Below are 21,279 nucleotides of genomic sequence, written 5' to 3' on the forward strand. Positions count from 1 at the left end.
AATTAATGACCAAGTCTAAAGTATTAGATAATATTAATGCAATGATAAAATAACTTTAAATCTTTTCATGTGATTTCAAGAACCCTGCTGCTCCTGTTTACATTTGCTTAAGCTCTATAAATCAACTGCAATCTTTACCAAAAGCAATGATCATCTGTACTGATTTCCAGAGGACTTTTGACCATGCGAGGATTGCAGGAGCTGCCCTGACTAAAATTGCAGTCAGAAAATGAATTTTACCACATAATCTGAATAGACTGATGACAAACCTGAAGTCTGTGATGTAACATCCCCTCCCCATGCTGGTCTTGTCAGTATTTGGATAATGATTTCTCTGAGCCATCACCCACAAAGGCTGTGCCAATTCTTGGGGCTGCCAGTTAAAACTAATCCATATATTGCAAAAATAAATATTTTTGTTAAATGATCACAAAACCTAGCAATTAAACCAATACGCTACACTGATGCTCATTTTTCCCTCTTGAAGGGAAAGGGAAAGACATGTTTCTCAGTAACATCTTTGCCCTTTAAACCTACAGCAGGATCTCAAAAACATCTGGATATAGAAGAAACCCTGTGAAGATGCTATCATCCTCAGCGCTGACGTAGACCCCATTCCAGTCCCGTGCAACCTCCAGCCACACCTGGTCACCCGCACTCAGCTTCAGGACGGTCAGGAAGGATGCCTGGTCGATCTCCTGGCCGTAGAGGGTCTCACGGGCTTTAGCCACCTTCCTGCTGCGGGCGACAAGGCTGATGCGAGCTGGACGACCCCTCACCGTCAGGTGGTAGGCGAAAACATACGCCCCAGGCACGCTGCAGTTGAATTTCCCAGTGGAAGGGTTGTAATCTTCTTGGTCATTGTACAAGATCTTGTCAAATCTAATGGGGACGTTGGGTGGAGGGAAGGGCTTGGACAAGCCAGCACTGAACGCTGATCGCAGGGGCTTTGTGCTGTCCCCTCGGGCTCCCTTCGCCCCACGGGAGCCTTTCTTTCCCGGGGCCCCTCGGCCCCCCTTGCTGCCAGCAACCCCCTTCGGCCCAGAAGGTCCCATTGCACCTGGGGGTCCCAGGTCCCCTTTGTCACCCTTACTTCCCTGTTCGCCCTTCTCTCCCTGTTTTCCATCCAGTCCCCGAATGCCCTCAACCCCTATCTCCCCTTTGCTCCCTTTTTCGCCCTTTGTCCCCCCTTCCCCTCTTTCTCCCTTTGCACCTCTTCCCCCTGGCTCCCCACAATATCCCTTCTCCCCTGTGTCACCCTTTTCCCCTTTGTCACCCTGTTCTCCATCCACTCCCGGGTTTCCAGCAACCCCCCTATCTCCTTTGTCTCCTTTGGTCCCATTCTCACAAGTGTCCCCTTTGGACCCCTTTTGTCCCTTCAGTCCAGGAAAGCCGTAGTTGCCCTTATTGCCTTTTACTCCAGCTTCACCTAGGAAAAGGAAAAAGTGGGGAGGAAAAACAGATTAAAAGTATTGGATTGCTTTGCGGATGGAGGGGCATCACCGACAGCCAAGGGGAAGGTCAGTGCAATATTCCTGGGTTTCCCAGCCCACATTACATACCTTGCAGCCCAGGTTTGCCTGGATAACCGGGGTTTCCACTTACTCCTCGCTCCCCTTGCTCCCCTTTGCCTCCTAGGACATTTCACAATTATTATAGTGTTGGTGATGCTGCCTGCAGCACAGCAACCACCACACAGAAGATGACCGGTACCATTTTGCATGTGCCACTCACTTCATTAATAAAACAGATATGAGCAATATGTGTTTTCAAGAAATGACTTACAAAAACTTTGGTTGAATCTCACAGCACCGCCACACAGACAACTGCATCTCACCTGAATATTGGATTTCTGTGCCTCATTGGGAGGTGGTTGCTGCTGTCTAATGGCAAGATGGAGAAGACAGCTCTGCATTACTCAGTCCAAGACTGCCAAAAGTCTTGTTCGAGAAATGAATTAAAGCCGAAGAGTGAATTGAAGCCACTGAATTAAATGAATTAAAGCCACTGACCGAACTGCACAACACGATGTTGATGGTACCTCCAGCATCAGCTGGCAGCCACGGGGTTCTACCCATCCGTGGTATGTGGCAACAGGACAGAGCCACTCCGAGTGAAGTGAAGGGCAAGGATTTCCTTTCAGTTACTACTGATGGATAACAATTGCTCTGCAACGTTGCTGAAATAATTTTCCCTGATACTTAAATTGAAATGCAGCTTCTCCACCTGCACATAGCCTCCATGGCAGGTTTTTTTCCTATTTATGTCCCTAATCCAAAGAAAACTGAACTCAGTTTTTAAACTCCTGTTCCGAACAAGGAGTTTTGAGTGAGAACTTTACGAGCAGCTGTTCCTATACCACCTGTGCATATGTTATCACCATCTGAGTTATTGTTCTTGCACTGATGCCAGCTACATCTCACATGGTATCTGTCGATATCAGCATACTCATATCATACATTTCCTTTGAATAATATTATTTCACATAATTTTGTGGTATTCAATGTCAACAACAGCATCTGTTTTCGAAATGAGCAGTCTGTCCGTTATACCTCTTTCTCCTTTAGAACCTTTTGGACCCTGAGGACCTGGGGTTCCTGGCAGACCTCGCAGACCAGCATCTCCCTTCTCCCCCTTGGGACCTGTAATGTAATCACATCAACAAAATTAGCTCAATAAATCAAAGGTTTAACTTTACAAAGAAAATTTACAATAACAGCTACAGATAAGGGAAATTCTGTTCCCACCACCCTAGGAAAAGCTGGCTAATTTTATTTGGCATCATATAACCAATGCAAAGATGTGAGACAGACCAGGTTGGCCCAAGCCCTGCTCTCTGTGCTTTGCAGACATTGAAGCTGAAACCCTGCATCAAGGCAAAAGGTGACGGGCAGTAGGGGCAAAGCCACATTGCTTGTGCTGAGATTAGGGGAGCAGTGCTCACCAATGCCCTGGTCAGGCGTGCAGCTCCCCAGTCTTTGCCTTCCAGCTACCACAGTCCCCAAATCTCACAGTTTGTGTTTCACTCTTGCCAGTAGTTAAAGACTTCGTAAAACCAACTTGCAGCTCCCTCAGAGCCAAAGGAGCTCAGACTTTCATAAAACATGAGAAGTAATCTGCCTTTAATATTTGAGCGCATCTAAGGAGCTCCCATAGCTTCGTAATTGCCCCTTTCCTGAAAAAGAATTAAGTCTGCAGATATGAAAGTGGAACTTGGCAGACAGCTCCATGCTGCATAAAGGATGGGTTGAAAGGCAAGAAAGATGGCTTCAATCTTTTTTTGCTTTTTAATCCACTTGGGAATCCAGAGACTCCCAGTGCACGTCTGGGAGCAGACTACAGCAGCTTCAGTCATCACAACACAACCCATTTGACACCAGGATTTTTCCACCAACACTCCAGAGACGTCTGAGTGCAAACTCCCCCTGCAGGCACTGTAATTTCCATTAGCCAATCCCTCTCAAGCTATGGGAAGTGAAAATCCCTCGAGTACATCACATTAAAAGAAAATTATTTCATTATTTTACCACCTTCCCTCAGATGAATAGTTTCTATCTCCAATATTAGTGCTATTAAAGCAAACATTCGCAGACTAATGCACTATTCATTATGGCAGTATTAGAATTAGGCACCCATAGATATGTATTTTTACAGTAGAAAAAAGAGACAAAGTATGTCTTATAAAATATTTAGGTGCTTTAAACAGAGCTGGCTCTTGTGAGAGCAAGTATTTCTTTTAAAACTTGAACCCCAAATTATTTCTTTACTTAACTTTCTCTTTTCAAAGAGGAAAAAAATAGCCAAGAAAAAGAGGCTTTTATCATAAACCTTCAGCAAAGATACAAAACTGCTTGCAGGCAGATTTGAGGGTCATAAAACCATGATCGAAGTGAGTGTGAAAGTAAAGCTGTGATTCCCAGGGGATAAGACGTAGGGACAGAAAATCAAAGAGCACGGCCACACGGGGCACCTGCCGGCAGTGAGATGGTGTTGGGCCAGCTCTGCACATGCTGCCACACCAGTGTGGCCCCAAAGTCAGCTCAGTGGGGAGGATGCTCTTTTTAGGGGCTTTCCCACTCATGTTGGTGTTTTATTACTTCCAGGATGTGGCTAACATGCCCTTTTTTTTTGCTCTGGCTTTAAAGGAGGTATAATTTGCTGCAAAAGTCTTGCCAACTAATTTTGTGAAGGATAAGCAGGAGACTCCTTGATGCAGTTTATGCACTTTTGCTGAGAGCGGTGATACAGGCGTCACCATACCTGGGGGTCCCTGCTCCCCCCGGGGCCCCACAGCAGCCGGGCAGCAGTCACAGCAGTTGAAGAAGAAATCAGCTGTGTCGAGTGTGTAATTCTCAAAGGGGAAGAGTGTGGTGGCCCCTCGGGCCGCAGGGCTCAGCGTGGGTAACTCGGCTCTGCCCGGCGCTGCCAGCAGTGGGCTTTTCCCCACGAGAGGAGTGAGGGGGGCATGAGAGGCACCGTTGACCACCAGCTGTAAGGGCTTCGGCTTTGTGTACTTCACATCTGGGGTCACCTTCATTCCTGCATGCACAGCGGTAACAACCAGCATCACTAACAGCAAGGTGGGCCCCAGCGAGCTCCACATGTTGGCAGCTGTAGGGAAAGATGAATGCAATCATAAATTGCTGCACAACACTCTTTGCATTCACAGGTACCCCCCAAAACCCACCCCTATTGATCCTCGCCCTACAGAGCTCTTGTTTGGCTGTTGCCGTTCACTGTGGTTGGAAGCGCTCTCCCAAGCACGAACAGAAGCTCAAGGGACTGACTGAGAGCTACACAATCACTGCAACACACTCACTTCCGAGTGTATGATTACGAATAATTCATAATGATGTCAGAGTCCAAACACCATTGCACATTACAAAAAGGTTTGCTCTAAAAGAATAAATGGAAACAAAATGAAACATAAAGTATTCAAAAATTTTTATGTCTGTTTTTTGTTCGTTATTGACTGATTTTGGGGACTTGCATATTCTTTTAGTGTAAGCTTTCAGGTCCATTCTTTTTGCTTTCAAAGTGTTGATTTAGCTGAACCAGGAAAAAAGAACAAGGTAAGAAGCACATATTTTTTTCCTGTAGGACAGATGACACTTCTCAAATGACCTGTCATCTAAAGAATCTTTGTTTCTTTTTTAAACCAGTGTATTGACCTGTAAATACAAACACAACAGACACCCTTTCTTGCTGAACCTGTAATCTAACCTTCCGAGGCAGCTAAGGCACATCATTACATTAAAAAGTCACCAGGAAAAACACTGACTGTCCTGGACCACAGAGGGCAAAAGAGATCCAACTCAAAGTCAGGTATTTTGGGGCTGGATTATGGTCTTTCCATCTTTAAGAATTCAGCTTTAGAGGAAAGGGTCGTGATTTGTGCCATTTTCACCCAAAAGCAAATAATTTAATAGACAATTTATTATCCACACAAAATCCCCCTGCAATCACTGTTGCCCACTGCTGCCGTTCAACCCATTCTTCACCCTCTCAGCTCCAATAAAGAATAAATTATCCCTTCCCCATGCATGTGTCACAATAGGATAGGATACCGGGCACTGATATTTGTTGTAGGTTCATATTGGCTCCCAAGCAGCCCCTGCCAGCCTTACCATGAAGAGTTGAACGCCGGGACGGTTGACACAGAAGGACAGCGCTCAGCACAGGTCAGCAGAGAGGAGCCCAACCTTACAGCCAGCAGCAGAGAAGCAGCTGCAGGTGCAGAGAAGGATGGTCATCGGCTGTCTAGGAAGAGGAAAAAAAAGCACCATATTCTCCTTTTGAAGAACAAACTCAAGTGGAAGCATTTTGCCACTGGTGGAGATTAATAAACACGTAACTTCCACGCACCTAAAGCTGGCAGCAGAAAGGAGTTCTGACTTTGGAGACCTAGTAACTTTAGGAGGAAATGATAAATCGGTTTTCAAATCAAAACTGTTTCTATGTTTCACTGTCACAAAGCTCCAACAAGCTCTAAAACCAGCCACTCTCCAGTTACGAAGCCAGGTTGATGGATTGCTGTCAAACACTGGAAAAACATAATTGATTAAAGATTTATAACTTACTAGTATGTTTAGAAAATAAATTGCTCAGAGCAAGGAATCATTAAACAGGTTTTCCTTACAGGGGCAACACTGTTCGTAAAATAATTATTCCTGAAAATATAAATGCATTTTAATCAAACTGAATAAAACTTTTGGACTTTTTCATTACATTACCTTGCCACCACCGATTCTAAAATCATTCATTCAAAACCCCCAACTAGGAAAGATTATGATTACAGTGGACACAAAACATGAAGAATTCAGCTTTGCTGCAGCGACATCTCTTTCAGTACATCCGTACTTAATTGAATCTAAATACCTACTAATAGTAGTTCGTATCCCTTAATAACATTGTAATAATACATTTGTTCTTCTGTTTGGTTCCTAAAATTACTGTATTTAGATATGCGGGTTCACAGCAGATATTGAACTCCAATCTCTCAGCGTTAAATATCAGGGAGATTATTGCATTTTTGTTATTTAATTATTTCAGGTTCTTATATGGGGGGGGGGGGAAACATTAGTTCTCACACAACTATACATTCATTACGGACATTAACACTACTTGAGACAAATTAAATTGCCACTACATCTTAAATTCTACTACTTCATTGCAAATATCCCACTGAAGATTTAACGACCAGTGCGTGTTATCTCCTACCTTATAAATGGTCCTGCTCCCAGGATGACCCCCCCCTCAATGACACTTTGAAAAAGACAATCTTCTTTTCAGAGAGAATCAGTTTTATTTGTGTAACAGCTGCTCCTGTGGCCAATGAGAGCCTGCACGATGTGAGGAGAAGGGGGGATTGGCAAAGTCCCCTGAAAGGACCAAAGCGACATTGAAATCTGAGGAAATTCAAATGCTTTCCTTGGGCTGGGATGTCTCTCTTCACACGAGACTTTTTTGGCTCTTCCCCCTACACCGGTTTTCAGGGCTTTAGGACACTCCTTTTTCAACTCATAGCAACAGGTTTGGTACCATCAGACTCCCCGTGAATTTGATCATTTCCTTCAGCAGCGTCCAGGTTTCTCCCTTGGTATTAAATGTGCAGAGTTTGGCATCACACTCCCCTCCGCGTGGTGGGAGTTCAGAAAGGGTGAAAGGGAAATTACAGAAGTAGCTATATGGGATCGGGAGTGTCTGTGTGCTTCTGTCTGCATGGAAGTCCACCCAAAGGGGAATTCAGCCTCAAACCTGGGCTGTCCCAGCTAAACACAGAGCTGGAGCACCTGCGGGCAGCTGTGCTGCACAACAAAACCCTGCTGGGACACGGGACAAATCCACCCCAGGAGGGTTGCTACAACAGCGTTCTTATAGGAACCAATAACCCTTTGGCTTTCTTAGGCGAACTGATTTTCCTCGCTCTTTCCCAGCGATCACAGCACTCATTTCCTTCTCCAGCGATCTTAAAACGGGTTTATTCTTAGATTTCCCAACCTGGTTCAGAGAGAAGTAGAAAACACAGGAATGTGAAGCTACCTTTCATTGCTTAGTCTTGAGGAAATATGAGCAAGGAAACTTTCATTCAATCTCTCTGAATTTACTACGCACCAGTACACCCAAAGCTCAGTTGCCGGACGAGAAAGGCTGCTTGTTTCAGGTAGGCTGGAGAAAACAATCAATTCTCCTTTAATGCAAGTGGAGAGAGTTGTAATCCTCCATGATTTATTTGTGACCACCTTTTCCTGCACAATAGTCTACAGCTTTCAGCTATAACAAGTTTATTAAGGAAAGTCTATTACTAAGCATACAGGGCTAGATTGATTCACCAGCTTCTCAGGCTACTCCAAAGAAATCAATTAGGGGCTTTGCAGCGAGATGCTCTAACGCCGTGTAGGACATGGGCTTGTCACAGCTCCAGCCTCCTCACCAGCACTCACTGATGCTCATTCTTATTGTTGAAAACAGAGCTGGATCTTGAATTCAATACAAAATTCAAATTCTGTTTTAAAAATCAATAGCCCTTTTCAATACTGCAACTGGACTCAATGCTTTAAACTGAACTTAAAAATACTTGTGTCTTCAGCAGTCGCATTTGTGACAGAATCATAGACACAGAAATTGAACATAAAAGGCAATAAAATCAATTATAAAAAAATCCTTATTTTGATCTTCACTCAGGACTTTTCATTAGCAACAGATGTTATTCAACGGGGAATGATTAGCTGTTTTTAACTAAGATTACTGCATTTTACATTGTTGTCTCCATATTCCCCAGAGCTACTCTTTCAGACTTCACTTTAATGCCGTGTTTGCTGCACGCTAAAGCTAAAGCAAGAAACACAGCTTTAATCCTGGGTTGGTGTACTTTCCTGAACGCTTTCGATAGTAGCAGTCCGGAATAGCACTATTAGATTATGTGACAACAGATTTTTAAATTATAAAGTGCTTATTGAGTTACTGAAGCAGTTTGAAAAGCTCATGGGTTGAGAGCATTAATTAAGATTCAGCACTAGATTAATCACTCTGTTTATTCAAGGGATCTGGATCTACATTTTACTCTTATAAATGATACATAGGGCCCATTAAAATTTCTCCGAAGTGCATTTCAAACACACTCCTAGTCTTACATATTCGCAGCTAACTATTTTTGACCAAGATTTGCGAACTAAGTTAAAAAAAACAGAGTTGATGCTACTGATTTCTACCAGCACATCCACCAACCATGAGGAGGAAGGGCTGGAATCTTCTCATAACTGCTGGGCCACTAAAAGCTCCTCCTGGGGCTTGGCAAAAGCAAATACACAAAAGTTGGTGCATCCTGGATGAAGCTTTAACCAGCATAAAGCAATTTGCCGAGGAAACGGCATCCTTGCAAACCACTAATCCTCGCAACCCTAATGCCAACTCCCCATTGTTACCAGAGATGAGGAGGAAAGGGTGGATTTCACCAGAGACCCTCACTTCTCCTCTCCTCTGCAGCTCCTCCTGAGGCATCGGGAGGTCCTGAGCCTGGATGCGGCCACAGCAATCTTGTCCTCACAGGATCCTCTCCCCAGTTGCCATTCTGAAACACGGAGGACACAGCAAACTCTCTAAACAGATTTTGTATTAAATTACCAGGGTATTTCTTAAATGAGATCAGCAAAAGAGATTGAAAAAGCACCTCCCAGAGGGTTCTGCTTCCAATTGTTTGCAAATGAAAATAGAAAATTCAGACTTGCAGATTCAAGGGAGACTGATAAACTACAAAAATCTGATTTGGAAATGCAGTAAAGCAGGAAACAGTGAAAACCAAAGCAGCATAGAAAATAAGACAGCTTTGTAATAATAGGCAATTTAAAATCTTAATGTTCAAGTATCAAGAAGACAAACTAGAAAAGAGAATATTCGTATAGAACAGTAAGTGGGTGAAAGTGGAATTAAATTACATTCGAACTGGGCAAAAAGCGTTAAAAGGGAATTAACATTTCTGTGTGAAAAAACAATTAACACTTCTCACAAGATTTCCACAACCATTTAGCAGATCCCCTGGAAGAGGCTCTCCTCTCCTCCCTAGTAATTTTATTTTCTAAAAAAACTGAAATATGTTCTGTGTTCACTATCACAAAACAATTGAACTAAACAGAGAACGACTAAAATGAAGATTTTCTGTTATGTTATTAATTAGAGGAGGGAATATTTCCATATAAAACAGTACAACAGATGAATTGAACCTTCATTGGTCATCACATTACATTTTCACCTAGAGGTCCATTTTTTCTATGCCACATAGGACTACAGAGAAATAAACTCTAAGCGGTGTAAAAACACCACAGCAAAGCAAGCAATATATTAATGATCAAAATCTGTTTCTATCTGGGGATGCTTCTCTTCAGATTGAATGGAGAACAGCCCACTCTGGGGACACTACATCCATCCTGGAAGCTGGGGGTCATGTTTTCTGTGTCCATTGTGCATAGCACTTGGGATGCTAGTTTGCATTATTTTGCAAAAGAAAGAATTATAAACTAAATGCTTGAGAGAAATAAAACCTACAAAATGCAAGAAGAAAACCCGAACCCCTTGGATTTTACCTTTACAGCTGTTCTGTTTTCAGCCAAAAAGCAGGATGGGGGAGAACCGTTCATTCGTGATAAGAATTTTAAATACTGTGTGGTATAAAAATAAAACAAGTCATTTAAGTAGAAAAAGGAGCTACTGCTCAAGTAGGATTTTAAAATGCTTGACTTCAAGAAAATACTGCTAAGGGATTTTGATTTGATGCAAAGGAATAAAACAATCTCCCTGCAAAAGCAGTGTAATTGCATTTAGCGCTGTTCAGATTTAGATATCAAGGGGGAAACAAAATCAGAAAAAAACCCTGCATCACTCTGTGCCAGTATATCCTGCAAACCCTACACCGTATGTTAGTTTAAATTTCCTAAGTCTGCAGGATGGCAGAGCAGTTACACCTAAATCGAGATTTATTACACTTTAAGTATAATGGCTGGAAGGATCCAAAAGCTATGTTTCACATAAATAACCATTTAGGGAGTTATTTAAGGGCTATAAGAACTTCATGATACCTAATACGTTCCATCGAGTCGATCACTCTAAGAGTCCCTCAATGCATATTTAAAGTACCAGTAATGTACTTATTTACAGGAGAGACCGGAATTACAGCACACGAGTTGTTGTAGCTCATCAGCCTGAACTCCTACACGGGTGCTGTTTTTTTCAGCCCTTTTCAGAGTGTAAAATGACCCTGCACACAAATGCACTCCCCACTCCTACGCTATGCATTGTACTGCTGCACCGGGGAGCAAAGCGCTGCCCTGCTCAAAGCCCTGCACCGGGACACGGATCTCCTTTGTCAGGACCTACAGATGCCTCCGGTCTTGACATAGAAACACATCCATTGTGCTCGTCTGGAAACTCTAGACAGCTAAAGGTAAAAAGCGATAAAATTACCTGGCTCCCCTTTTACGCTCAGGTCTCCTTTTGTGTGTCCGGTCAAGGATGTCACAGAAACCCCGCTTCTCTGCTGTACTGCTGTTTTCCTTCTCTGTGTTTAAGAAACAAAATAGTCTTCAAGAGCAATGCCTTTGCTAATAGCAAGCAGTGAGATTGTTTCCCTCCTTGTCTCCAGCACCATCTTTCAGGGAAGATGATATCTGCTGGAGGAGGGGGGGTGGATCTGAAAGGCCAGCCTGGTTGGTGATAGTAGCATGTCCCCTTGGGGTGAGGGTTGTTGGCCCCTCTGCCAAAACCAAAGTGTATTTATGGAGCTAAAGGAAGAAAGAGAAAGGATCAGTGAGTTGGCAACAGTGTACCTGGAAAAAGATGCGGGATGGAGGAATCCACAGGCTGCTTGGACCACCCTATCTCTAATCTTTTGAACGCTTGATTGTACTGCCTCATCCGCCTCTTGTCTCACTTATCCCACATATCTGCCTTCCCCAAAGTTTTTAGGGGTACATCCCATCATACCAAAGCCTTCTTCTCCCAGCACACACCCCTGTATCACCCTCACTCCAACACCAAACTTGGCAGCTCTACCAATGCAGCACGGGCATTAGTAATGGGGAATCTTTAAGGAAATCGGCAATTTCTCACTTTTTCTTTCACAGACCCTAAAGGCCCATAGAGACCAAACACCTCCAATTCAAAACATGGTCATAAATTGTGAATCCCCATTGTTTTAAAAGCCATGCTCTAATATTCAAGGTTTTACATACATTTTTAATAAATAGGGAAAAATCCAGCCACACAGACACCGTCGACTTGGATCGGGTGCAACTATTCTCACATATACAGAGTTCCCGTAAAGTTCCACAGACAAAATTGACTTGGTCGGCTGCCCAGTTTTAAGAAGTATTTTTACTATTAGAACAGGCAACATTTACCAAAGGTGTATGCCAGGATCACTAACACAGCAGCCACCGATTAATCAGCAAAGGGCAGGTGTTGTTTTCTAAGAACCTTTATGCCAGCACTATGGATCAAGCCAAATATTATCAGTTTTCATCTAATTACTTCACAGAGGGTCTCTAGCTCCATACAGCTGCCACTTTCCTTTCTGAAAGACAGAATTTAATTAAAATCAGGAGCTTATGCCTCCGCACCTTCTTTTATAAAAGGAGATGTAGTATCAAGAAGCAAGGCAGTCAGTCACCAAAGCACCATCTCTCGTAGTTTTGCCATGAGACTTAGGATATTTAGTACTCTTAAAGCTTAATCTCTTAAAACCCTGATATTGCAGAAAATTGCAGATTTCAGTTTAAAAAGTCAGTTCTGCTTGTTGTGTTAAAAAGGCTCAGACTCCAGGAAGTAAATTACTATAATCCCAAATGTCATTATATTTAAACTTTTCCAGTCTCGTAATTTGAGAAGAAATTACTCACAGCTTGTAGAATTTAGGGACATCAACCTGGTACCTACAACTACTTCTACACAGAGATAATAAGCATGTTGCTGATTTTGGAGTCAGATTGTGCCCTTGCCAGTATTAAGGTACATCTGTACGAATAACATCGACTAAAATACCAGGATTCTGGACTCAGTGAGAGCCTTCAGCCCTTTCTCAGTCCTTATCTACACGACAAGGCTTTTAATTATCGTGTTTTAAACAAATTCTGTGTTCAGACAGCACCTGCCCAAGAGATGGCAATGTCTCACTGTCAGACACAGCCTGTCCAAGGCAAAGTGCTTTGCATTAGCAAAAGTTTTTGTCCTAACCTTATTATTCCATAAAAAACACTGAAATCACTATTTTAACACTCTGAAATCCAGTCAGCCTGAAACTACCCAAGCTAATAAGAATCTTGGGAGACAAACGGCTTATAGATCTCCACACCAGCATATTTTATTCAGCAGAGAATCCTGTCCTGCTCCTCTGTGCCACAATGTCGACACGCAGTGACGCAGACTCCTTTGCAGATTATTTTACGTCGGGAGGCGTTGCAACACCCATTGGAAATAAGGAAATGGAAATACCTACTGTCCTTTAACCCAAATTCTTCTTTGCTCCGGCAATATATATTTCATAATAAAGCAGGGTTACAGCACTTACAGTCCCAGTGTTTTAAAGAGTCACACCCTGTCATCTTAAACTCCCAACAGGAAGCAAAAAATCCGGGAAAAAAATTGTTTGCGTGTGTGCTAGACTCAAAATTTCTTTGGCGTTCATACTACTTACAAAATTAAAAAGTAATAAAAGGGGAGAGAATTGTTGTTTATGACATAGAAAGTAGATAAAAGGAACTTTGGATTAACATTAAAGTGAGACGAAAGATTCCCACGGATTTCTTTGAAGCAGACACCTAATGCCCATGCAAGGTGAAAATTAACTATCCCAGAAGTACAACAACGGGTAAGAGGCATTGTGAGAAGAACATTGTGCTCTGGGGCTCATTTCGCACCTCAGCACGCTCAGAGACCAGACACAGAGGCAGTGAGAAGCACAGCAGCTTCGCATCTCCCAAAAAGAGCAACAACCCGTGGTGTCCTGTGTGGTGGCTGCAGTTCTCAGCATGGGGCTGGAAGAGCATCTTCTGGCTCTGCCACAACACTTCTACGGGACTTTCATGAGCAGGAGTACTTCATGCTCTGCAGGGTTACACCACCACCCACCATCCACCTTTCTCCCACACACATTTATCCTGATTTCCCCTAAAGATCCACAAACCTCTCCACCTCCTCTGCACCTCACCCAGCAGCAGTGGAGAAAGCAAAAGTATCCCTGAATGAATAATATAGGGGAAAGCATAACTGCATTTGATTCTGCAGTTCGCAGCACAGGAAGGACATAGATCTGTTGGAGTGAGTCCAGTGGTGGCCACGAAGATGATCCAAAGGCTGGAGCACCCCCCCCGTATGAGGACAGGCTGAGAGAGTTGGGGTGGCTCAGCCTGGAGAAGAGAAAGCTCCGAAGAGACCTTCTAGAGGCCTTCCAGTACCTGAAGGGGCTACAGGAAAGCTGGAGAGGGGCTCTTTATCAGGGAGTGCAGTGATAGGATGAGGGGTAATGATTTCAAGCTGAAAGAGAGGAGACTTCAATTAGATATTAAGAAGAAATATTTTATTGTGAGGATGGTGAGGCACTGGAACAAGTCACTCAAAGAAGCTGTGAATGCCCCATCCCTGGAGGTGTTGGATGAGCCTGATCCGGTGGGAGGTGTCCCTGCCCATGGCAGGGGGTGGAACTGGATGATCTTTAAGGTCCCTTCCAACACAAACCGTTCTATGAGTCTATGATAATTACAAATCAATTATAAAATACACTGTATTTTTTAGCTCTTCTAATTAGGGCAGGAGCAGAGTAACTTCCTTCCCATCTCACACAGCAGGCCTTGAAAAGCGAGAGAGAGCAAAATATGCCTCAGAGGAAAAGATTTCTACTGCAGTGGCTGCTGTTCACAAGGAGGCAACAGAGCTCAGTTTGGACTCCAAACGTAGTGACAAGTTTTGCCATATGCCAGACTTTGTGGTGAAATGTAACATATTTTTACAAGCAGAGCTGAAAGACAAAGAAGGTGGTTTCCACGCTGGCAGGAGCAGCTGTGAAGAAACAGCGATGACGGGGCAGAAGGTGGGATGGAGAAGGATAAAATAAGAGGTTTCAGAAAATGTGGAGAACTGATGCTTCAGCCAGAGGTTTATCACAAGAGGGCACTCCAAGTGCTCCCAATAGCCCTGCCAAGGACGGTTTTACAGCCCTCACCATCCAAAGCTGAAGCGCAAACAGCTTGGACCGAAGTCTTAATCACTCTCATAGACCCTGGACATCTTGTTCCACATCCTGTTCCAGCCAGGACAAGCATAACACGATACAACAAACATTTTCCCAGGATAACTTACTAACAGCCTCTAGACCAAGCTGGAGTTTTTGAGCACTGAATATATGTAATTAAAAGAGGAAACACGAAAAATCAGATATCTGTGAGACCTACACTCCTCATTCAACCTTGTTTCCATTGAGAGCAGTTATAAAGGCTGAATCTGTGTGGTCAATACATATAGGGGAAAATAAAACAAAAAAAAAACAAAAGAAAAACCATGGTAAATTGGTATTAGAATGTGTAGGATTAATCACAAGGCTGTACTTATGCAGCATTGTGAAAGAGCACAAGGAGATGGAACAGATAGTGGATGAAATTGCATGTTTTTAAGCTGAAGGTGAAAGCCTTCTCCAGCAACTGTGCACAACCCAGAGCAGCTGCAAAACTGGCTGGCACTGCCCTTCAGTGGGTGATTCCTTCCAGACCACCAAAAAAAAACACAGCTGGAGAGGGAAACTTTAAGCTCCTGAAGCAACTTCATTTTTCTCTAAAACGTTTAGGAAGCAGTTCTAGGAGCAAACAAAGCATTCGCTACCACAGCCATGGGTTGCTGCCTACCCACTGGGTGAAGTTAGGTAATAGTGCAAGCCACTCAGAAAAAATGGGGAGCGGAAAGGCTTGTGTCTTGGAGGTATGACCATCCCTGATTGAAACCTACAACAGCTTTACCTATCAGAAACCAAGATCTTGTAGATGAGCCACTCTGCTAAGAAGAAGGAAATAATTCTGCAATAACTAGATGTACTTGTGTATATTCATCCAAAAACAATACCAATTTTATTCACATTCACTCCCCTCCTCCTGTTTTGTCTCTGGTTATGTAAATGAACAAACTTTGTAGCAAGTTTTCCCATAAAACCTAGAGAAAGAGGTATTTTTAATCCATAAGCACAAACATTCACACCTGATAGCTGAGTGAGGATGTGAGTATGGACACATTCATATCTTCTATAGGTCATTAACAAGATTACAATTATAATAAGGCATCACACACTTGCTTACACAGACCATTGAACTGGCTGTAGCAATTTAACATTGTCAGAGACACATCAAAAGCAGGGAGTGATGTGAAGATCTGACTCACACAGGACTACAGATCCTCCCCAGCCCTCGTACTCGAAGTTGATTGATTCTTTACCTTCTAATTACTTATTGTACCTGATCTCAGAATGCCATCCAATCCCTCCTCTAGGTAGGGTACAGGCAGAGTTATCCCAAGTGGAATTTATCCAGAACACCAGTTAATATTGTTATTTGTGAGGAAAAGTGATAGGCTGCTTATAAATTACCATAACTTCACTGCATGCTATGTATAAGCAGTTTCCCATGCAACATAATTTCTCACATCAGATCATGGATCTTACCTAGCACAAAATTCCAAAAGAAATTGCACCACGAGGCAGGACCAGACCCAAACACTGCTGCCACCGCTGCCCCACCAGCCAGCATCTGCCTGGTGTCCCGGGCAGCTGTTTCTGCCTTACAGGCATCTTTGTACTAACACTAATTCCCGAAATAGAAGCTGTAGACCAATGTGTTCAGTCGAAGCAAGTGGACAGATAATCACTCACAAATCATTGTTACACACACCCCCCACAGCGGTGATTGCTTTATCCAGTCTGCCATAGAATTAGATAAAAGGTCGTTCTCCAATTTGTCAGGTTGGCTTTAACAGCAGTTCTGTCAGGAGATTGGTCTGGACCACAAGAGACGAGTAACACCAAATTAGGACAGTAATCAAAGGTTTAGCCAGAGCATCACCTCCGCCCAGCATCCCAGCCTAGGGTTGTTTTACAGGAATATTCTGCAAACTCAGATCAACCAAGCCTTATGTTTATTCCGGAAGTTTCCTTCCATTATCAAGACAGCCTGCCTAGCTAGACAAGAACTGAAAAAATATATCCATCTATCTCACTGTCGCAATAAGAAAGGAGTTCAGGCCTGTTGTTTTGTTAGGTCCGCAGGAACATTCTCAGGTCTGCTCAGGGAACCAGGCCCGCAGAGGACCCAGAAGTTATCTTCCTCTTGCACTTAAAGTTAAAATATACATACTCAAAATAAGGCTACATGAAAGAAAGTGAAATCTTAGACTTTGCCTGTGAGACAGAAGACCTGCCACCTGCAGAAGACTCCACGTAGTGCAGTTAATAAAAGCATCACGGTTGCACTTTGACATGACTTAGTAAATATTTGACATTCAAAGCTTGCAAATACCCAGTGCACACATTTGACTATGACACAAGTGCAGACAGCTAACAAATTAAGGTCTTTATTTTTAGAACATTCCTCCCTTTGTGCCCTCAAAGAGTCACCTTAACGCTTAACAAGCAGCCTCACAGCTCAGAGGTTTACCTTCCGGGACGGATGAAGTCTGCACGTGTGAGTAAAATAAGCAGCAAAGCAAGGGGCACGGGCACTGCAGAAACTCTGCCCGCAGGCAGCAGCAATGCAGCAATATCATTTCACCCCTCACCTGTCTTGAACGGCAGCCAAATGCAAGTAGTTTGGGTACCAATCCCCTCCACCCACCCTCAGGGAAAGGGGAAAAGGGAAATGAGAGAAAAATTTGTGGATTAGAAACTAAAACTAAAGCAGACATGGGGGAAAAGTCTCAAACTTGACTCAGTGGCAGATGGGAGCTGGATTCAGGAGCTGGATTCAGGAATGCACGGATCCAAGATCAGGGGCAAAAAGACAGACAGGATTATTACTGGATGCTGGTCATCAAAGAAGAGAGCATCACTCTCATGATCCCTCAGTTTTACACTGAGTATGATGTATATGGCATGGAATACACTGTTGGTCAGTTTGGGGTCACTCTCCTGTCCACTCCTCCCTGCAGGTGTGACCCTTTTTTCACCCCTTTCACTTACAGCACTCAACCAACTTGGGGATGGCCTTCCTCTCCATAGGGATAGATGTAAGCAACGGTCTTTCTGCATACTGATGCCCCATTACTTTGGTGATAATCGTAAATTTTAAGTGTTATCACTTTGAGAGACAGACACTGAAAACATCTGGTTAGGTTTCAGATAATAAAGTTACTTGGGAGAGGCTTAGCTGAAAAGTTAGAAAATCAGTTCTGCTTTAGCTCAAACGAGAACAAGCAGCAACGCACAGCAGCAGCGTCGGGCCAGAACAGTGCTCCCTGGCAAGAAAGCAACTGCTACAGAAATCGCCTAAGCTCCTGCCCAAATTCAACATCCATGTCTTGAATACAAGTCCTGTGGGCAAAGGCAAGCTGCAAGGAGAGAGCAAAAGGAAATAGGGTAGAAATGGACTTGGAGAGCAAAGCCTGCCCTGGCGCACAATCCAGCCATCCATTGACCCAAGCGGGAGAGAAAATTGCCTAGAGACTCATTAAAAATTCAAAGACTACAGTTTTGACTTTATAAATGTTATGTTAGCCTTTATGGCAGGTAAGTGATTTTATTCCTGTCCCAAAGGGATAATCTTCTGGACACTTCCTGCAGGAGTGAAATCCTACACCCAAATCCCCAGTAATAATAATTAACACAAACTCTCTGCGGTAAAACAAGGGAGCAGATCTTCCAGAGCACCAGCCCCTGGGGAGACAAGGAAACAAAATGCCTTACTTTTATAGACTTTAAACATGTAACAACTTTGTCATGACTTTTATGATGACACGCACAAGACTCTTAGGAGAAGGCTGAGGTTCAAGCAGGTTTGGAAGAAGGGAATGACAGCCCCATGGGAAGTGATGGCTAGGCTTGGCTTATTGGCATTACTCACCTTTTATTGTATAGGTCTATTTTTAAGGCATTGGGAAGGGTTTTGGCTTCTTTGCTCAGGGCCTTCACGGCCCTAGGGCGATTCTGCAGGACAGGCTGTGCTGGTAAATAGGAGGGATGAGGGCAGGAGTGATGCACATCTCAGCCTGGGTGAGCAAACCCACCCACTTCACAGCATGGCCCTGTCTCTTGGCTCTCCACAAGTTGCTGGCTTTTTAGGATTTATTAATTCAACACAAGGTCTTTCCCTTTCAAACCCAGTCTAGTAAAAAAGTTAACTTTTAATTTCCTTTTTTTTTTTTTTTGATCATTTTCATTTTCCTGCTTCATTGCTTTTCGTCTCATTTCTTCCAAGGTGCAAGCCCACAGGATTCAGCCAGTGGAGGAGACTCAACAGGAGTCGTCATCTCAGGGACGAACTATGGGTGGAGGGAAAGAGCCTTCTCTCTCAGCAGCAACACACAATAAATCAAATCACAACCTCCTTTTGATTAAATCCTGTCCTACTTTGCACACAAGAGTTTTTAATCCTGAATTCAATCAGGAGGCAGTTCCGACCCTCCTCTTTGGTGAGGTTCCTCTCTCTGGACACTCCAGCCTTGAAACACAAGCAGGGGTTTTGGGGGGGATGGTGTGATGATTGCAGCCCCCTCTTGTCGTAAGGCAAAAAACACTTCATTACCAAAAAATCTGGAATTCATTGTAAGGCAAATCCTTCTCATTTTGTGCATCAAAAGAGAAGTGTGAAACATTCAGATGCACACTGAATCTTCATCTTACAGAAACTGGCGAGCGCACCTAATGGAACCATCAGTGGGACTGAGTGAATCAAGACAGTAAGAGATCATCAGGGTGATAATGAGACAGTGAGAAAGTTATTTATAACTCTCCTTTGAAAAATTCCCGAACAACACAGCTAAAGCTGTGGAGCAAGTGCTCTGATAACCAAGAATTTTTTTAAGTATTTTTACAAGAACAGTGTGATATCCATCTGCTGCTCTCTCACTGGCAAATCCAGTTCAAGCACTGGTCCACTCGGGCATCAGGTGTCCTACCAAGCTAAGCTGCACGCAGAGACACAATACAGGCTCCTGTGGTAGTCCAGGACCAATGAGAGCTGTGCTTCGAGCTAGAAAGGGGCACGAGTATTTGTAAGGTTAAGGCAAGGCCTCTGCACAAGTGTTTTTTAAGATCAAAGGCTAAGTAAGCATCAGTTCTGCAGTCAACATCCATAAAAATAGCAACAGAAGAAAGAGGCACTGTTCTTGCTGTACAAGCTGGCAATGGAAGCATTGTATCTTGACTGCCCCTTTGCCTCCTGTGCAGCTTTGTTTGTGTAAGTGCCTTTTAAATATATTAATTGAGGAAAGAGCATTTTTAAAGCATCGTTAAAATGTGTTCAAATATTAAAAGAACAACTTTAATAACAGCAGTTACCTCTGGCCCTTGAAACAGTTTGCATTCTTTTTTGGCACTCTGTGGTTCAGAAGACCACCAGTCAGTGCCAGAACAGTATCACAGTGGCCCCACTGTGCTTGAGGTGACCCCACTGTAGACTTGGGACCCACCACCCCTCTCTGCAGGGAGGTCCCTGCTGATCCAGCAGCTTCAGGCACAGACAGACTGGGGAGAACAACCACGACCATCTCTGCAGGCAGAGCTGTGGTGACAGTGAGAGTGACGAGCTGAACAAACCACTGCCCAGCTGCAGAGAACATGCAAACTTCAGCTCACCCTCAAAGGCATATCTGCAAGAGGCAGCTTGTTGTACAGAAAAGTAGGTGATTTATCAACATAAGCTCTTTTTCTCACAATTCCTACCTAGTTGTAAAAAGCAGCTCTACTCGTTAAGTGCAAAAACAATCCCCTGGCTGACTCCAGCCCCTGGGTTCACTGTGGTACCCGCTGCCTTTGGGGTGTTTGTGCGTGTGGCTTCTTCTGCAGTGTGAACGCAGCCACAAGCCAGACAGACTTCAGTGCCTACAGCCAAACAGGCTGTGGTCAAACCCTCAGGGCGCTGCTTTTTCAGCCACATCCCTATACAGACCCCGGCCATTTGCTCTCTCCTCTGTGGCACGGAAGGTCACCAGCAAAATAAACACATTATTCAGCTGATGATTCCCTCAGCCCAGCTCATCCCTCTACCATAGAAGAGGAGAGGGGACGTGCACCCAAAGGGGCAGGCACGGCCCCAGGTGCCTCCGTGCCAGGGATGAGAACACACACCACGCTACGCCCATGAGCTCTCAAGCTCTTTGGGAATGGTCCAAGATGAGGATGGAGCAAGACAAGCACCTGTTCCCAGCACTGCAGAAATTCTAGGCTGGCAGCACATCCAAACAGAGTGCACAAGCCCACGTGGCTTTGCATGGAGCCCTGCTGCTCCGGTGAAAGGCACAGATGTTTCACTGAGCCTGTCCCGCTGCACTCAGAGTAAGCTCACCCTTCAAAATTCATTTGATGAGTCCATTCAAATGGAAGACTGGCTCCTGCTCAAGTACCCAGCAAGGAATTTGTTCATTCTCCATGAGCTGTTCATTTTGCTACAGTACCAGTGTGATGTTTTGGGTGTAAAATTGGCAAAACTCATTTTGGAGAGGTCACCAGGAGTGATCCAGGGATCTTTCATCTTGAGCAGTGCCACTCCGCTGGCTCCAAAGCTGAAACCATGGCCCGGCAGCAAAAATCATAACCTGAAATGA

General features: G+C 43.9%; 1 protein-coding gene across 1 annotated transcript; it reads right to left on the reverse strand.

Moving 5' to 3' along the window:
- Positions 1 to 355: 355 nt before the first annotated feature.
- Positions 356 to 5,744, reverse strand: OTOL1 (otolin 1). The gene is made up of 5 exons (XM_009564913.2): positions 5,628 to 5,744; positions 4,261 to 4,611; positions 2,553 to 2,642; positions 1,563 to 1,634; positions 356 to 1,429 (listed from the first exon to the last, which is right to left on the reverse strand). The coding sequence occupies exons 2-5, from the start codon at positions 4,601 to 4,603 to the stop codon at positions 534 to 536; spliced, it is 1,401 nt and encodes a 466-aa protein (XP_009563208.2). The 5' UTR covers positions 4,604 to 4,611; positions 5,628 to 5,744; the 3' UTR covers positions 356 to 533.
- Positions 5,745 to 21,279: the final 15,535 nt, after the last annotated feature.

Source organism: Cuculus canorus, chromosome 9 (genome assembly GCF_017976375.1).
Source record: "Cuculus canorus isolate bCucCan1 chromosome 9, bCucCan1.pri, whole genome shotgun sequence".
Taxonomy (NCBI): Eukaryota; Metazoa; Chordata; class Aves; order Cuculiformes; family Cuculidae; genus Cuculus; species Cuculus canorus.